The 19,043-nt window shown below is 43.4% G+C and overlaps 1 protein-coding gene across 13 annotated transcripts in view; it reads left to right on the plus strand.

Annotated features, from left to right (window-relative positions):
- The first annotated feature begins 9,737 nt into the window (after window positions 1–9,737).
- CBFB (core-binding factor subunit beta) overlaps window positions 9,738–19,043 on the plus strand; it is a 650,211-nt gene continuing 640,905 nt past the window's right edge. For 10 of the 13 annotated variants that reach the window (XR_004539111.1, XM_033940717.1, XM_033940718.1 and 7 more), the window contains exons 1-2: window positions 9,738–10,055; window positions 10,770–10,856. Coding sequence is in view for 12 of the 13 variants with exons in the window: in XM_033940717.1 (XP_033796608.1) it covers window positions 9,978–10,055; window positions 10,770–10,856 (165 nt within the window). In the remaining variant the exon portion in view is untranslated. The remainder of the gene's footprint in view (window positions 10,056–10,769; window positions 10,857–19,043) is intronic. The other 3 variants (XM_033940724.1, XM_033940725.1, XM_033940723.1) reach the window with 3 other exon arrangements.

The following is a 19,043-nucleotide window of genomic DNA, read 5'->3' on the forward strand; positions in this document are numbered from 1 at the left end:
AAAGTCCCATAACCGGTTTGTGCTGTGTAATAATTTTTGTATGCTTTGGGGGTCTCCGTAATCTTTAGTCACCAACATTTAAAAAAAAACAACAGTCTTCCTGGGTCGCAGGTGAAGCTTAAGGATCACTTTCCCGTAACGAAATGAGATGTTCCTGTTCTGATCCGTCTTTATTTCAAATGTGATAGTGTCAATGTGCTACTTGTTCACAAGGACATAGTGTGGTTTATCGTACGTGAGGGTGATAAACTTACCCGTTGACCCTAGAGCTGGAACACAGTGCAACAGTTGTACAAAATTGTCACCTACTAACTTGTGCTCTACAATATCTGTGTACAAGCCGTCCTCGATATTCGCTGGGAAATGAGAATGCTGTGTATTAACATTAGCCTTTACCCTCAAAATGGTTGCCAAATCACCCTCTACAGAAATAACATTCTTATCCTTGGATTTTACATGAATTCTTCACGTGTTGGGGTCATATATGATTCTTGGTGCTATCGCAGACTCATAGACGCTTCTAATGTATTGATTCATGATTTCCAATAACCTCCCCATCGTCACATAATATCCTCTCTGGATTGTAAGTTGGTGTACATTTCCTTCTCCAGAGGTGACAACGTACTTTAGGTCTTCCTTAATATTCTCCCAAGTAAGGGGGTATTGTATTCCCACCAGCCCCACTTTCCACAGCCCCTGTAAGTCCAAAGGCCTAGCTATTTGTATGGTAAAATTAGAGCTGGTATTATCGGGAAACACAGTTGCCAAAGCATAGCTAGGCAGTGTGATTAAAAAGCCACTGTCATTCATATTTTTTCTCTGTGTTGCTTTCAAAAGACAAAATCAGATGTCTTGAATCTCCGATACCTTCACCCAATTGTTAAATTTATCAGGACATCCCTTCCATTTCACAAAACAAAATTTGTTCTTATACCCTTCTTTTACCTTTAGAACCTTTTTGATATGATAAATTCTGTCTTATAACGGCGTGACTTTTTGCAATTATTCAGGATAAAAAGAACCTTGTATAGCTTCACTATCATAATCCTATATCTTGTATGTTGTTTTCTGACCCCTGTTTAAAACATCTTTTATTATAAATATTTCATCTGTCCACGTTTGCTCGTAACCTATCTCAAATTTTCCTTTAACTTTTGACAGCCTCACATGGACTCCTTTCTTTAAGAGATCCTTGACAGAGTCGCGTTTGATGTTACTGATGTAGACTGTTTTCCAAATCTGCAAAGAGTTTGAGAGTGTCACATCTACAGGCCTCGCCTGTATCGTTCTGTGAAAACTATAATTATAGCTGTGCACTATAGCCTGCAGCATGTCTTGATAAGTAAAGCTATTATGAGCTGTGAAATAGCGCCACATTTTGGATTTTAAAGTCCGGTTAAATCTTTCCACTACAGCTGCTTTAACATTGTTATGGGTCACAAAATGGCAAACACCTTTTTGTTTTAATAAATTCTTCAGAGACTTATTTAAAAATTCTTTACCCTTGTATGTTTGAAGTTTTTTCAGGTGTACGCCCTAAATTAAATATTGTTTCAAAGGCTTTGGTAACTATGTGACCGGTTTTTGTTTTTAAACTCACGACCCATGCATATTTTGACAGGATATCTATTGCCGTTAAGATGTATTTGTAACCACTGTTATAACGGGCAAAGGCTGACATGTCGAATTGTTTTATTTCTTTTAAAATGGATTCTAGAAGGTCTGTGTAAACTGTATGTGTTTTGCCTGGCGGTCCAGTCCACCACATCTTTTCTTCAGACTGGAATATTGCTCTTTTTAGTTGTTTGAAGTAGAGGGTTAATGCCTCCATAGCTGCCTGCTGCATTTGGATCATAATAAATATGCTTCAATAAAGATTCCATCATCTGTATCCTGTTCCAGTCAGCTCTGTTAACATCACTCTAAATCACAGGTGTCAAAGTCGGTCCTCGAGGGCCAGAATCCAGTCGGGTTTTCAGGATTTCCCCAATGAATCTGCATGAGATCTATTTGCATGCACTGCTTTCAATGCATATTCATTGGGGAAATCCAGAAAACCCGACTGGATTCCGGCCCTCGAGGAGGGACTTTGACACCCCTGCTCTAAATAAAAAAATAAAAAAATGTCTTAAAACTCTGTCTTTAACATGGATAGTTAGAGACAGTGGGGGATTTTTCAGCTTGTTAAAGAGCTAAGGCCTACGTCACTATGACAACACCACAGGGCAGGACATATTCAGACAGGTTTGTTTATTTTTTCAGACCTTTTTATTTCTGCTTGTTAAAGAGCTAAGTCTTAGCCATGGCTCCTTCTGAACTTCACCTAGCTCTAAATAAAAAAATATGTCTTAAACTCTGTCGTTTAAGATGGATAGTTAGGGAGAGTGGTTTTTCCCCATAAATTTTTATTTCTGCTTGTTAAAGAGCTAAGGCATACATTACTATGACAATACCAGTAGGCAGGTACATGCTCAGACAGGTTTTAAACACACACACACACCTGCCCCCTTGGCTTTATCAGGTGCTGCAAGAACCTTTATGATTAACCAGCTTATCAGTTGTCACCATGACAATCGAGGTGTTACCCTTTCCACACGCATTAACTAAGGTTTCCTACTGAATTGTCTCTAAAAAAACCAGGAAAGAAAAAAATAAAAAGCAGTTTTAGATGCCTTTTTTCTTTTTTGAGCTGCTTGTGCAGTGCATCCACTGCTCTAACAATTAGATCTTAAAACCTGTCTTTTAACTAAAAGGCTGTTATAATAAAAGCCATAATTTGTTTTCTGGCCACATTATTTCCGGGGGTTTGACTAAATCTGTTTCTGCTAACATCATCAGAAAATGCATTTCCGTCTCATCAGAAAAGCGCATTTCCGGTGCTTCATTTACCCTGTTTCCGCCTAGATCATCAGAATGTGCACTTCCGGTATGGCAGGCACACCCATTTCCGCTGACGTCATCAGAAAGCTTATTTCCGGGGTCAAACACACCCATTTCCTGTGATGTCATCAGAAAGTGCATTTCCGGTGATGTGGGCTGGGGCAGGGCATGGGCAGAGAGTGGGTGGGGCGGGGGCGTGTTGTGGGGGGCTGTGCAGGACTTGTGCAAAAGTGGGCATGGTGTGGGTGGGGCTAGGGCGGGGTTGTATGAAAGTGGGCTGGGTTTGAGTGTAGAGTGGCGGGGCTTAACCCATAAGTGTATGCTGATTGATCAATCCTTATCTTATCTCACCTATCAATCAGTTTGAAATGAGGTGTACCCATTATTCTACTGATGATGAAAGCAGAGGAATGGAGAGGAGCTCAGGATAGAGACAGGAGGGGGAGGGGACAGATGGGGACAAAATGTAAAATAGGTGATTCTGGGAAGACAGTTAAAAAAACAAAATAAATAAAAGGGACTCTGGGACCTAAGTGAATGGATTCGGTATCCCTCATGCTGGGGGATGTTTCAGGGGGAGGGGGGTTAAGGCAGGAGGAATAGGGCACTCCTCCTGCCGTGGACATTTGGGGGGGGGGCTTTGGGGGTCCTGGCAGGAAGGACTGGGAATCCCTCCTGCTGGTCGTCTTCATATGGGGGGCAACGTGATTCTCTAACCCAGTGTTCTTCAACCACCAGTTCATGGACCAGTGCCGGTCCACAGAAATTTCCTGCTGGTCCACAGGGCCAGCATGTGCATCAGGCCCAAAACAGTGTTCTTCAACCGCCGGTCCATGGTGCGATCAATGCAATGTTATCTTCGAGCCAGCTCCCTCTTCCTAACTGATTCATGCACAAAGCCACAGGCAGTGGCTCCTACGGGCATCCTGTGCCTGAACCGGAAGCCTTCTCTCTGATGTTGCAACTTCAGAGGGAAGGCTTCCAGATGAGGCACGGGACGTGCAAGGTGCAATTAGTACTATTATGGGGGCGGGGTCTGGGGTGGAGATTGGGTAGAGATGGGCGGGGTCTGGCCCATGAGTTAGCCCAGTGTTCTTCAACCGCCGGTCCATGGACCGATGCCAGTCCACAGAATAATTCTTTTATTTCTGCCAGTCCAGAGGAGTAAAAAGGTTGAAAAACACTGCTCTAACCAACTCTTGTGACATGGATGCTGGTTAGAGAATCATGGTGGTTAGGCGGGCAGATGTGATTCTATATTGGATGCCCGTGTGCAGTTCTCAAAAGCTGCTTAGGTGGCTTCTGAGACTGTGTGTCCTATACAGAATCTGGCCCATTATGTCCAGAGCTTTTTTCTTTTTTCTTTTTTTTTTTTATAGTTTTTATTTAGAAAGTTGCATACAAAGAAGAGCTTTTAATTTTGGGAAGGACTTCTATGTTAAGTGCTTGTTTTTATTGTGTGTTTCTTGAATGTTTTGTATTTGAGGTTTGGACTTTTGTACGCCATTATGGACTGTTTGGGATATGTGCAGTTTATAAATAAACATTTTATATTTGTATGATAAATTAGAGATGTTTTCAGCGGCAATTGTTTGGGCTACTCAGACATAAGTTGGGCTACCTTTGGGCTACTATTTGCCATGAGTTTGGCTGGAAATATTTTTGCCATCTGGCAACCCTGGATGGGGAAATAACCCTGTGGTCTAGAACAGTGATCTCAAACTCAAACCCTTTAGTTAATGTCATGAGGAAAAACTATTTTTTTTTTTTTAGTCTTAGTTTATTTATTAAAGTTTTCATATAGCAATCAAAAAAGAATAAAATAAAACCAGGAACATCCAAGGATATATACAGCAAACATATTATGCATACAGGACCAATCATTATGCATTAGAAACAGTTGAGCTAGCAAACGATTCAGAGTTCAACAGCAAGTAATCTTTAAGAGCAGCCCATTTCCTCAGAGATGACATAGGGAAATTAACCGAACAATTTCTCTTAGTGGAATAACATTCATACCTGTAAGTGAGACAATATCCGATGGAGCGTTAAGGTGGCCAGCATCGATCATGTGGAAATACAGAACAAGTTCACACAGGCAGAGTCGAGATTGCGCTCTAGGCTAAACAAATGAGAAATTCTTTAAAAGGTTGAGTCTCCCTTGATGGCCCTTTTCAAAGGGTTGAAGAGCAGATCAGCCGATTCTTTGGGGTAATGCAAAAGGCCCCGAAATCGGGATTGGTGGTCGGGTTTGCAGGGCAGGGAGGGGAGGGTAGATGATGATTCCCTTCCTCTTTGCTCTGCCGGTTTAGCGAGTAAAAAATAATAATAACAAGATAGGAAGAAAAGATGGAGCGATAATGAAGGGGAAAACCTGATAGAAGACAGAATAGGTTAAAGTAAAAAAGTTGGAATGAAGGCCAACATCGGCCTAGGATCTGTTCAGGGCCGTTGTTTCATCGGTGCATGAAACGGTTGTCAGTTCCACCAGCACTACAAGCATCTGCAGCGCCGGGAAGAGAGAGTAGGCTGGTCATAGGAGGTCTCCCGATGTCAAGGTGTGTGCGGGAGTCGTGCTGAATCGCCGCCGCTGATGGAAGAGTAGTCGCAGGGCTCAATAATCAGCCGCTTCCAGCCAGGCTAACCCGCCGGTCTGCGGCGGGCAAGTTGGAGCAAACGGGGGAAGAGACAGGGCCTGAACACGCCTGCTGTCTGTTGTACTGCCACAGCGTTGGTCTCCAATTATTTAGATTGGCTTGTGTGTCGGGTTTCCGTAGTGCAGGGAACGATCAGTGACAAAATAAAATCTCATTTAAGGAATGGAAAATATAAAAAATGGACAAAAACTGGAATAAGCACAAACAACATCAACGCAGGTGACATAAGGGACCAAAAGAGACTACGTGGAAAAAATAACCAAGGAGAGAAAAAACTTCAAGCCGTTCTTTCGATATATTAAAGGGAAACGACCCGAGAAGGAAACCAAGGATGACCAAGGAACAAAGGGAGCACTAAAGGGGGACAAAGCAATCGCAGACAGACTGAACACATTTTTTGCATCTGTATTTTACCGAAGAGGAACCCATCAGGCTATATGCTGGAAGTGAAAACAGGAAACTGACAGGGTTAACGGTTTAGAAGAGATATGCAGGCAGATTGATAGGCTCAAGAGCGATAAATCCCTAGGACTGGATGGCATCCATCCGAGGGTCATCAAGGAACGGAAAGGGGCATAGCTGAACTGCTTCAACTAATAGTCAATCTGTCGAATAAAATGGGAAAGGTTCGGGAGGACTGAAAGGTGGCGAATGTTACACCAATCTTCAATAAAGGTTCGAGGGGAGATCTGGGAAACTTCAGACCGGTGAGTCTGACCTCAGTACTAGGAAAGATGGTAGAAGCGCTGATAAAGGACCGCATCATTGATCACCTTGACAGACACGGTCTGATAAGGACCAGCCAGCACGGTTTCAGCAAAGGTAGATCTTGTCTGACAAACTTGCTGCACTTCTTCGAGGGAGTGAACAGGCAGATAGACAAGGGCGACATTGTATATCTGGATTTTCAGAAGGCGTTCGACAAGGTTCTACATGAATGACTACTTCGGATAATTGTGAGCCATGGAATCGAGGGTGAAATAGTCACATGGATTAGAAACTGGCTGGAGCATAGGAAACAAAGAGTGGGGGCAAATGGACAATATTCGGACTGGAAGAGCGTCACCAGTGGGGTGCCGCAGGGCTCGGTGCTTGGACCCGTACTCTTCAACATCTTTATAAACAATCTGGACATAGGTACGACGAGCGAGGTGATTAAATTTGCGGACGATATGAAGTATACAGAGTAGTGAAGACACAGGGGGATTGTGAAGATCTGCAACGTGACATAATCAGGCTTGAGGAATGGGCATCGACATGGCAGATGAGGTTTAACGTGGACAAGTGTAAAGTGATACATGTCGGTAACAAAAATCTAATGCACAAATACAGTATGTCCGGGGCGGTACTTGGAGAGATCTCCCAGGAAAGGGATTTGGGACTTCTGATCGACAAATCGATGAAGCTGTTCATGCAATGTGTGGCGTCGGCGTCGAAAAGGGCTAACAGAATGCTAGGAATGATAAAGAAGGGGATCACGAACAGATCAGAGGTTATCATGCCGCTGTACTGGGCCATGGAGCGCCCTCACCTGGAGTACTGCGTCCAGCACTGGCTGCCGTACATGAAAAAGGACACAGTACTGCTCGAAAGTGTCCAGAGAAGAGCGACTAAGATGGTTAAGGGGTTGGAGGAACTGCCGTACAGCAAAAGATTAGAGAAAATGTGCTTCTTCTCCCTCAAACAGAGGAGATTGAGGGGACATGATCGAAACAAGGTACTGAAGGGGATAGACTTAGTAGATAAGGACAGGTTGTTCATCCTCTCCAAGGTAGGGAGAACGAGAGGGCACTCTCTAAAGTTGAAAGGGGATAGATTCCGTACAAATGTAAGGAAGTTCTTCTTCCCCCAGAGAGTGGTAGAAAACTGGAATGCTCTTCTGGAGTCTGTCATAGGGGAAAACACCCTCCGGGGATTCAAGACAAAGATAGATAAGTTCTTGCTGAACAAGGACATATGCTGATAAGGCTAGTCTTGGTTAGGACGCTGGTCTTTGACCGGAGGGCTGCCACGTGAGTGCACTGCTGGGCATGATGGACCACTGGTCAAACCCAGAAGCGGCAATTCTTATGTTCCAGAATGTACAGATATCTTTAACAGCTGTAGTCAAAAGAGTATTAGTAATTGACAGGAGAGATCTGAGAGTGTAGAAGTAAAGTAGGTTCCTTTCAGCAAGACAATACTCAGAGTTAAGGGTTCAGAAATATGAAGGATAATCGATATAGTAGACCAGACATCATTCCAATATTTATGTAGGTATGAACATTAATGAGGTGCTTCAAGTAACCTATCTGGGAACCACATGACCAGTAAAATTTAGACATTGTAGTATTAATTAGATGGGAATGAACAGGAGTCCACAAGGCTCTATGGAGGAAGAGAAATGAGATTGGATGGTGGATGCCGATTTGGAAGACTTGTAGAGAGATCACCATAGGTATTCCCAAGCTGAGTCAGGTATATCTAAGGTGACCATACGTCTCGTTTTGAACGGAACCATCCCGTTTTTAGATCCCCGTTGTCCCCACACACAACTTTGGGATGCCAAAATGTCCTGTTTTCAGGGACAGCGTCCTGAAGCTGTGTGTGGGGACAACGGAACAAGCGATCGCTTCCTCCATGCTGCGCATAAAAATAAGCCTTCCTCCAGTGCTGATTCAACAACCCCCCCTGCTGCTGCTAATTGCCACCCAGAAGCCTCTTCCCGATGTCAATTCTGAGGTCGGAGAGGACGTTCCGGGCCAGCCAAGCAGAGATTGTCTGGCCCAGAACTTCCTCTCCGATGTCAGAATTGATGTCATGAAGAAGGCTTCTGGGTGGTAATTAGCAGCAGCAGCGGCAGGTTTGAATCGACGCTGGAGGGAGGTATGGAGAGAGGCTGGCAACCAGCAGCGGCGGCGGACTGGGGGGAGGGTTGAATTGGGCGCTGGAGGGAAGGAGGCTTTTTTTATTTTTGCGCAGCAGGGAGGGAAGGAGGTAGGCAGGCAGGCTGGCTTTGGGGGTGGGACAAAGGCTGGAAGGCAGTGAGGGGGACATAGGAAGGAGGCCCTGAGGGTACTAAGGACATGGGAAGGGGGCACTGGGGGCACTACGGACATAGGAAGGAAGGAGGGAGGGAATAAAAAGGGACAATTGGGCCTGAGTACAGAAAGAAAGGATGCACAGTCAGAAGGAAACACAACCAGAGACTCATGAAATCACCAGACAGCAAAGGTAGGAAAATGATTTTATTTTCAATTTAGTGATCAAAATGTGTCAGTTTTGAGAATTTATATCTGCTGTCTATATTTTGCACTGTATTTGTCTATTTTTCTATAGTTACTGAGGTGACATTGCATATTTTAAAGTCATCTGCCTTGACATCTTTTCAACTCCCCAAATATAAATGATAATTAACATTTTCTCTGCGTATAGTGTGCTTTGTTTTTTTTTTATTTTATGGTTACCATTATGAATTAATAAGATATTATGTGTACATGAAAAATGAATGGAAGAAATTGGGAGTGGGATTGGGGGCAGGACTGACAATTAATAGATGTCCCGTTTTGATGAAAAAAATAAATGGTCATATTAGGTATATCCATTCCAGTTTCATTTATTCAACTCAAAAAACGGGAGGAAAGTTTATGAGGGGAGAAAAATTTCCTTTTGGCTGTCTTAATAATAATATTGTAATTTATAGCTAAAGAAACATATGATCAAGAAATTGTTTTATTTTACTTTTGTGATTAGGATAAACATACCGAGGGCCTCAAAATAGTATCTGGCAAGCCCTGAGTTTGAGACCACCGGTCTAGATTAGAACATCTCACCTATTGCACTGGTAAATGCACTTAGCACCCTAAAATCCATTTTTCATTCCCTGCAATGTCTTTTTCTGTCCACACTTTAAAATCATAAGTATGGGAGGCTTGTACAATTAAGGCAGAGCTTGTAGTAATGGAACGGGCACAGTAACAAAACTAGCGGAGAGTGGACGGGGAAAATTGAGTTCCTGCAGGGACAAGGAAAAAAATGTGTCCCTTCTTCCATTCTCTATCAAGTATCTCATGGACCCCCAACCCCCAGGCACTGCCCAAAATATCCCTGATGTCTAATGGACATCATGAAAAAAACGAGCAATGCCCGTTCTCCTCCTGTGTCCATCATATTCTAAAATGGCGGTGTCTGACCCCGCCCGGTGCATCCTGGGACGCACCGCGCGAGGTTAGTCTGTACTGTTCTTGCCTAGTCGTCCCTGCTTAGCAAACCGACGACTAGCGAAAGAGCGGGTAGAAGAAGGCTAAATCGCTAGATTCCGATATAGTATTAACGCGGGATTGCGGAATAAGCTGTTGTCTCTTTCTGTGTGGGCTTTGGAGCACCGGCTATAGTTGCAGCCAACTTCGCTGTTCACTTTCTTAGGCAGGGCGCAGTGGCCGCGTCCTGTGAGGTTCGAGTATGCCGCGGGTCGTTCCAGATCAGAGGAGCAAATTCGAGAACGAAGAATTCTTCAGGAAGTTAAGCCGCGAGTGCGAGGTAAGGCAAAAGAAGGAAGGAGATTAAGTTAGTTAAGAGCTTCCAGACCGTGGATGAGTGTGGGGGACACGCGTGGATTTATCTCAATCCAGGATTATTTGGCCGTCCTCCCACTGTTAGTTTTGAAGTCGCTGAGTTGCTTTAACAAAGTTTGTGTACAAGTGTTTCGAGGGAGATGGGCGCATAACAACAGAAGATGGAAGGTAACTTTTGAGTACAATATGCAATTTTTAAAAAACTTCCAATAAGTAAAACAAAACTCCCTGAATTCATCCGTGTAAGCAAATAAATCTCTGCATCGCTACCGCATAGGATTACATTTTTCTTTAGACTACAAAAATTTTCAAATAACCTATATAAATTTAAGAGGAAAATAACTTTTTAACTTGTTTCAGGCGATATGAGTTTTTATCAAGAAATGGCTGAGCTGAAACACTATTGTTAATTGAAAAAAAGATAATCTCATAGGAAGCTATGTTTAGCATGTTTATTTGTAATTTCCCAATTTTTTGTATGGGCCTCTTCACTTGTAAATCGCTTTTAAACAGAAATTCAGATTAGAGTGCCCAGAATCTTTCTCTCTGGTTTGTGGTTTCATTGTGTTGTAGTATCTAATAGATGAGCACTGCCCTTTTTATTTTTTAAGCTTTTTTTTTTTTAATAGAGTAATGGTCTTAAGACTATTTTCTCATATTAGCTGCTGTTTTTTCATAGATAAAATACACAGGATTCAGGGATAGACCTCATGAAGAAAGACAAGCAAGGTTTCAAAATGCTTGTAGAGATGGACGATCTGAAATTGTAAGTTGGCAGTTTGCTTTAAGACATTTAAGATGTGCTTGTTTTTATTTGTTTTTCTTAATAAACCTCTATCTAAGACAAAAGTGGAAAAAAAAGTACACTATTGTTTAAAATATTTTTGACAACATGGAACTAAATGAAATGGATACAAAATGTCTTGATTTCCTAGTTAAAAAATATTAAGGGCTCATAATCAAAACTTAAACAAGTCTAAAAACCTGCTAAAGTTGGCACTTGGAGGACCTAAAAGACAGGTCATCCAAGTGCTGTTAAACTGAATTTCTATATATATCCAGGGACTTCTTAAGCTTCTGAACTCTGCTGTGTGTCCAGAACTGAAAAGCGTATCTGGAGGAGTGTTTAGGGTGGGATAAGGGCCGACTTAGAATTAGTAAGTCTGCAGGGATAATCGAATGTTCCATGAGACTTTCTGGACCAAATTTATACATTGTGACTTAGATGTTGTAAAAGCAGATATAAGTGGCAAAAAGTGACCAGATAATCACTGCAGAGACAACGTAAAGACGCCCACACATTCTGCCAGTGATCACTGACCCCCTCACACTGCCACAAATATCAGAATAAAAAAGTACATACTGTAATACTCGAATATAGGATGTGAAAAGGGAACAGTGGGACAGATTGAAAGGGATGCAAGAGGGAGGAATGTTGGACATAGTGGTGAAGGGAATGGAGGGAGAGATATGGCATGGTGTTGGAGAGGGGTGATAGAACAGAAGGAGAAATGTTGAGCATGGGGCTGGTGGGCAGGCATGAAAGATGAGAAAGGGATAAATGCTGGATCATGGTAGGATAGCAGGACCAATGGACAGCAACAAGAATTTACAGAAGATGGGAAAATGGAAAAATGAAACTGGACCAACTTGATGGAAAAATAACAGACAACAAAGGTAAAAATATATTAGCTTTGGGAAATGTATATAGCAGATTTCTTTGTATTGTGTTCAAAAGAAAAGGAAATGCATTTCTGGTTTTATTTCTACAGTGTTAAGTACTTGCTGACCCTTGCTGTGGCTGGTGGGGATCCCCAAGCACCGCCAGCAGAGAGGACCTCCTCTAGAAACGGCCAAAACTCCCCTCCACCAAGCGCAGCAGTCGCTGGCAGCATCCATGAGCCACTGAGGTGCCAGCATCTGTGACTCGGGGACGCTACTGCTGTCTGCCAAGCTTGGTAAAAGGGACCCCCGGCCAACTGCAGAGGAAGTCCTCAGCTGAAAGCTTGGGGGTCCTCATCAGCTGAGTATTTCTAGTTTATATTTACATTAGAGGCTCTGGTAGAAACCCGTTTACAAAGTATGTATTCTTCACAATTAATATTTCCAAATTAATAAAGTGTCTTATTTGTAAATGGGTCTCTACCAGAGCCTTTAATTCAGTAGCATAATTATACGAAATAACTATTTCTGAAGTTTATAGGGACGGGTGGGGACAGGTGGGATTTCTGTCCCCGCGCAACTCTCTACTCTAGAGACTAATTGAAAAGGTCAGTCAGTGGAGCCACCAAACTTCCCTAAGTTCCTTCAGCACCGTCGAATGTACACCATCCGGCCCCATCGCTTTGTCTGCTTTTATTTTAGCTAGTTTCTCACGAACACAACCCTCTGAAAATCGATCAGGGTCTACCACTCCTCCATACCTATTCATGTTTGTCTTCTGTGGCCTTGCTCCTGGTGCTCCAGCTGTGAATACAGAACAGAAATATTTGTTAAGCAATTCAGCCTTTTCTTTATCAGCTTCTACATGGATTACCTTGGATTACGAGCATAATCCGTTCCAGGAGCAAGCTTGTAATCCAAAATGCTCATTTATCAAAGCGAGTTTCTCAGAGGGCTTAAGGTAAGGTCCAGGATTCTGGGGGAAGGCGGGGGGTGGGTCAGAACCAGCCCGAATATTATTCGTGGTTTTTTAATATTCGTGGGCCGGCTGTGCCCCTAACCCCCGCGAATATTGAAGGAGAAGTGTATACTACTTTCCAGACATTGCCCCCTTTCCCATCTGTGTAGAGGTATTCAGTGATTTACTTACCTTAGGACTTATACTCACCTGGCGGCGTTGATCATCCTGCCCCATCACTTCTAGTTTAAAGCCCTCTTCAGTAGATTAGCCATTCTTCTGCCAAAGACACTTCTTCCCTTCTTTGATAGATACACACCATCCCTATTCAGCAGCCCTTGGAAAATCATCCCATGGTCCAGGTAGCCAAAACACTCTTGACGACACCATCAATGTAGTCACGCATTCATCTCCAGGATTCGAGCTTCTCTGCCCTGGCTTTTACCCTCAACAGGAAGGATGGACGAGAATACCACCTGTGTAGCTGTCTGCTTCACCTTCTCTCCCAGAGCCACAAAGTCGCTTTTCATACGTTCATAGAGGTACCTAACAGAATCGTTAATGCCAATGTGGATGAGCAGTATAGGATAATAGTCATCAGGCTTGATGAGTCTTGGCAAGTTTTCCCTAACATCTTGGATTTTGGCACCAGGCAGACAGCATATCTCGTGACATCGTATCTGGTCTGCAGATGGATGCTTCTGTACCCCTCAGAAGGGAATCGCCAACTACCACTACCTTACGCTTCTTAGTGGTCATGTATCCAGTAATTTTTGGGATTTCAAGCTTTGGTTCTTCCTCTCTTTGGGATGCTCTCATCTCCTCTACTTCCAGAACAGCATACCGGTTCTTCAGTTCAAGGGCATGGGGAGCCACAGTACCAATCTTGCAGTGTTCCTTAATCTGAGACCAGCTGTCTTCCCTCAGCACAGCCTTTTCCCCCACTGCTGGAAATCTTTGACACCTCATGTACCATTTCATTAATGTACCTCTCATTCTCACGGATGCTTCTTAGTCTTTCTACCTCCTCTCTCAGTTCCTGTACTTCCTTCATGAGAGTCAAGCTGAAAAAAGCTTGCAAATGGAACCACTCCCTCTGCCTAGGTAACATTTTCTGTCGGCACAGAGACAGAAGTTGTAACCTGAGTAACAGCTTTGGTGATACAATATTTCCCAGCCATACTGTGGTGCAGATGTACTTAACACCTTACAGCTAAGGATCAAGTACGCAGCCTTGGAATCAACCTAGATGCATACCTATTATTAATGAGCCATGTCTCACAGGTAGTAGCAACCTCTTTCTGCTACCTACGCCAACTACGGAAAATTCGTCCATACTTCTTAGAAGGAGAATTCACCCAACTGCTCTACGCCTATGTCTTATCATGCATGGACTACTGCAGGGGTAGGGAACTCCGGTCCACGAGAGCCATATTCCAGTTGGGTTTTCAGGATTTCCCCAATGAATATGCATTGAAAGCAGTGAATGCAAATAGATCTCATGCATATTCATTGGGGAAATCCTGAAAACCCGACTGGAATATGAAGTTCCCTACCCCTGGACTACTGTAATACACTGCTTGTTGGGACTATCTGTAATGCTCCTACAAAGATTGCAACGTGTACAAAATGCAGCAGTTTGCCTTTTGAAGAACCTGTCTATTCGCGACTCAGTCGTTCCATCTCTGGCTGCTGTACATTGTCTACCCATTAAGAAACGGATGGTTTTGACTGAGTTAGAAAATTCTCTGTGAAAGTTTCTTCTATTTCACCTCAAAATTGCTATGGTAAGCGTCTTTTCTTCACTGTGCCGCATACTAGTACTGCCCGATTCAGGAAAAAAAATTTTGCCTATTGAATTGGTTTTTCGATTCGATTTTCCTGCCCAATTGGGTGTTGTGTTTTTTTTTTTTGTTTTTTTTTCAAACATCCTGGTGGGTTTATTTTATAGCCTCTTTACTCCCTTTGCCTTCTAAACCATACTGGCACTGTGGTGTAAACAAAATAAACAAAAAAAGACTTTTCCTCTCTCTGTTAAATCCTAGCTCACGTTTGCAGTCTTAACACCAGCTCTGGCAGGATACACGTTTCAAATCTGACATATTCTAAACTAAACTAAACCTTAAGTTTATATAACGCATCATCTCCATGGATGTTGAGCTCGGCACGGTTTACAAGAACTTAAAATATAGGAAGAGAAGGAAAAAAAAGATTTACATGAACTTATATATAGAAGAGAGGAGTAAGGGGGGATAGAATTACATTTTAGTGAAAAGCCAGGTTTTCAGTTGCTTGCGGAATAATTGGAGGGAGCCCAGGTTCCGCAGCGGGGTAGTAAGGTCGTTCCAAAGACCTGTGATTCTGAAGAGAAGGGATTTTCCCAGTTTGCCTGCATAGAGAATACCGTGTAGAGAGGGGAAGGATAGTTTATACCTTTGGGCGGGTCTGGTAGAGTCAGGACTCGAGGAGTTATAAGATAGTGGGATTAAGGGAGGAAGGAAGCCGTGAATGGTCTTAAAAGCCAGGCAGGAGCATTTGAAATGGATTCTGGAAATCACTGGGAGCCAGTGAAGTTTGGCTAGGAGTGGGGAGACATGGTCAGACTTGCGTTTTGCAAAGATCAACTTGGCTGCAGTATTCTGGATTAGCTGGAGTCTTTGAAGACTTTTTTTTTGATAGGCTTAAGTAGATGGCATTGCAGTAGTCTAGTTTGGAGAGGATAATGAATTCACACCCATGAAGGCCTGCCTGCCTGTCCCCCCTGAAGGCCTGTCCCACCCCAAAGGACTGCTTACCCCCCCCCAGAAGGCCTGCGTGTTCCCCCCTGGCCTCCCACTGGTGTCTGGCTTCCCCCCTGGCCTTCCCGCACCATTTACCTTTGAGGAGCAGCCTGCAGAGAAGATCGCGGTGCTAGCGATCTTTGCATTGCTTCAGAGCTGTTTCCTCTGCCGCGGTTCCGCCCCTCCTCTGACATCAGAGGCAGGATCGCGGCGGAGGAAACAGCTCTGAAGCAGTGCAAAGATTGCTAGCACCGCAATCTTGTCTGCAGGCTGCTCCTCAAAGGTAAACTGTGCAGGGAGGCCTGGGGGGGGAAGCCAGACACCGGGGAGGGAACAAGATGCCAGGGGGGGGAAGCCGACAGCAGCACTTCCCGACTGACCCTCCCCCCTTGCCCTCTAAAGCAGGTGCAGCAGCGGCCGGCCAGCAAGAGCAGCGCTGCCACTCCTGCTTTAGGGGACAAGGGGGGAGAGTCAGCCGAATCGGGTAGCCGATTTTTTTTTTTTGTTGTTGTTGTTGTTTTGAATCGATTCAAATCAATTCATCCGAGGTGAACCGATTCGAATCGTGAATCGGGCAGCACTACCGCATACTAAATGTTAGGGTATGGTGAGGGCTGCGAAACAGACAGCTCTTACCTCCTCTGTTGCAGCTGACGCTACAGCATTTCTTTGAGTGTCAAGACTCGGCCAACTCCCGGCGTGAACCATGGGGAGCTGATTCCGCTGGAGGAATGAGTGAGGGAGAGCTCGCCTCCCTGGGTCAAGATATTTCTTTGTCGCCTCCGACAATCTCCGTCCCTCTTTGTCCAGCAGAGGGACGAAGTGGTGATTCCTGCCCTGAGATGGTGGACAAGGAGACCTCGGAGCTGGAAGTAGGAGGAGCCTCAATTCCCGATTTACAGCTGATTAAAGGATATGCTGAAGGAGCTGGAGACTCGATAGAAATTCCTGGAGTCACCCTGGAAATACTTCTTGCAGCCATTAGGAAGGTGGGTGTTGCTGTGGAGAAAACGGCTAAAGTTATGGAGCAACTTGTTTCCAAGGTAGATACTTTCTCTAATACTATAGTTATGGTAAAGCAGGAGTGCATGGACAAGATTCAGGAAGAGACTGGTTCCTTGAAAAATTATGTAGTCCAGATTACAAAAGATAAAAACTCCATTTGTCGCAAAATTGAGTAGACTGAGAACTTTAGCAGGCGTTTTAAATTGCCCAAAGATTCAAGCAATGTCTCCAGTTGATGTTTTCAAAAAATTCTTAATAGAAAATTTAAATTTTCCTCCAGACAACATTCTATAAATAAAGCCTATTACTTATCTTTTCCAAGGAGCAAAAAAATCTGGAGACCTGAAGCAAAATGTCCTGGGTGAAGACAACTTGTAAAACCTTACTACAATTCTTGAAGAATGTGATATATGCAAAAAATTTTAATAAATAGACCTTGACTAAAAAAAAAGAATCATTATCTGAACTCAAAGAGAGAGCAACTCTAATTGTGAATTTTGTTTTCGAACAAGATTTAAATTTGGTAATGAAAATTTATTTCAAAAAGGGAGGCATCCTATTTTGTGTTAAGAAACTCTGAATCTATCCTGATGTTTCTAAATCTACCCAGGTAAATTTATTTATTTAAAATTTTAAATACCACATAATAACTATGCGGTTTACAAAATTACATGCATACATATTTAAGAAATGCTAAACATGTTTCAACAAGACAAACACAAGAAGACATTAACTAATGGTATCATTATTAAAATCTTCTTTTAAGATGGAAACACAAGATCCCTTAAATTCATTTATTGGACAGGAAAACATTAACAGAGAATAGCATTAGCACAGTAAGGCACTGACAAATAATTGCATTTTCAACATTTTCTTAAAGTTCAATCTCCCATCACAGAATCACAGGATACCAAGCAGCGCATTCTGGAGCTTGGCGCCAGCCACACAGTTTCTAACCATGAGAGAAGAAACGAAGAGATTAGGAGCCACTTTTCTTTTAATATATCCTTGCAAATGTGTCATTATTTACTTAGATGTAATTTGTATTAATTCTCCCTTATTTTTCCATTCCTCCTCAGCAGATTATTGAGGTCTGAGATGTTTCCCTTAATTTTTTCTTGATTTATTTCTTTTTTTTTCTTCTTAAGGTGTTATGATTTCTGTATTTCTTGAACAAGTAGTTTTACTTGTAATAATTGGATAAATGAGTAAAAAAAATAAAATAAAACTCTTACACTAGCTTTCAAATTCTTCAACAGAATGGTCTCATCCTACATGGCAAAAAAAACTATCTACATCCCCAACCGACTCCTGTGATCCCAAGTTGAAAAAAAAAAATTGTCCACCCCACGGCACAGACCCTCCTAGAAAGTGCCCACAAAAACTCCTACTCACACTTCTACCCAAATTATGGAATGCAATCCCACCAACCATTAGATCACTGACAGGCTTACTAAACTTCAGGAAAGTGGTAAAAACCCACCTCTTTACCTGACTTGCGAACACACACCTAACCTCTGTTTTTACCTCAGCAAAATTATTCTGCCACACTGAATGTGCCCTCCACTTGACTTACAGGCAGAACTAAGTCTCGAGGTGCAGACTCAGCGAAACTATGTAAGATCTTATCTCCCTACTACAATTACCCATACCATAAATGCCAAAAAACTGTCCTATACTTAGAATGTATTACAATTCTAGCTGCTTTACATATTGTACAGTGTTCTCCCCAGAAATTTTTTCCAGCTGGGTGGCATGAAAAAGTAGCCGGGCGGGTCGGGGAAATTTGGTGGTGGGAAAATTAAGGGCTTCTTTTACTAAGCTGCAATAGCATTTATCCCAGGACAAGCAGGCATGATATTCTCACATGTGGGTGACGTCATCTACGGAGCCCCGATGCGGAAGCATTTTCAAGCAAACTTGATTGAAGATTTAAGTTTGCTCTGCTGCTCCACGCATGCGTGCCTTCCTGCTCCACTAGGGGGTGCATCCCCTCGTGGTCTCCAGTTCAAAATTTTCCGCTGAGCCTAGAAGTCGTGTTTTTCAGGCTCTGCCCCAACTGCCTTCTAGCACCGCAATTTTTTCTTGTTTTTTCACGATTAAGTCGCTGTGCGCGAATTCTTTACCTTTTAACTTGATTCCTGTTTCGTTTTTGACGACCCGGAGGCTTCCGGGTCCCCGTGGCCGCGTGGCTAATCGAGCCGCGGCTACTTTCGATTTAATGTCCCAGCCTTTGACCGGCTTTAAAAAGTGCACCCGGTGTGAGCGGCTTCTTTCCCTCACAGATCCGCATCGCCGGTGCATTCTCTGCCTGGGGGCGGCTCATCCAACCGACTCCTGCCCCCAGTGTGCTACTTTCCAGAACCGGGCCCTCCGTCGAAGAAAAGCCCGCATGGCGGATCTCTTCACCCCGGACCAACCCTCCACCTCGGCCTCGAGGTCGGCCCCGGATACCTCAGCATCGCCTCGAGACTCGACTCCGAAGTCCTCGGGACAACAGAAAGCCTCGGCTCCGGGTAAGTCCCCTCTTACCTCTTCAGGTTCCGTA

This window comes from Geotrypetes seraphini, chromosome 4 (genome assembly GCF_902459505.1).
Source record: "Geotrypetes seraphini chromosome 4, aGeoSer1.1, whole genome shotgun sequence".
Lineage (NCBI taxonomy): Eukaryota > Metazoa > Chordata > Amphibia > Gymnophiona > Dermophiidae > Geotrypetes > Geotrypetes seraphini.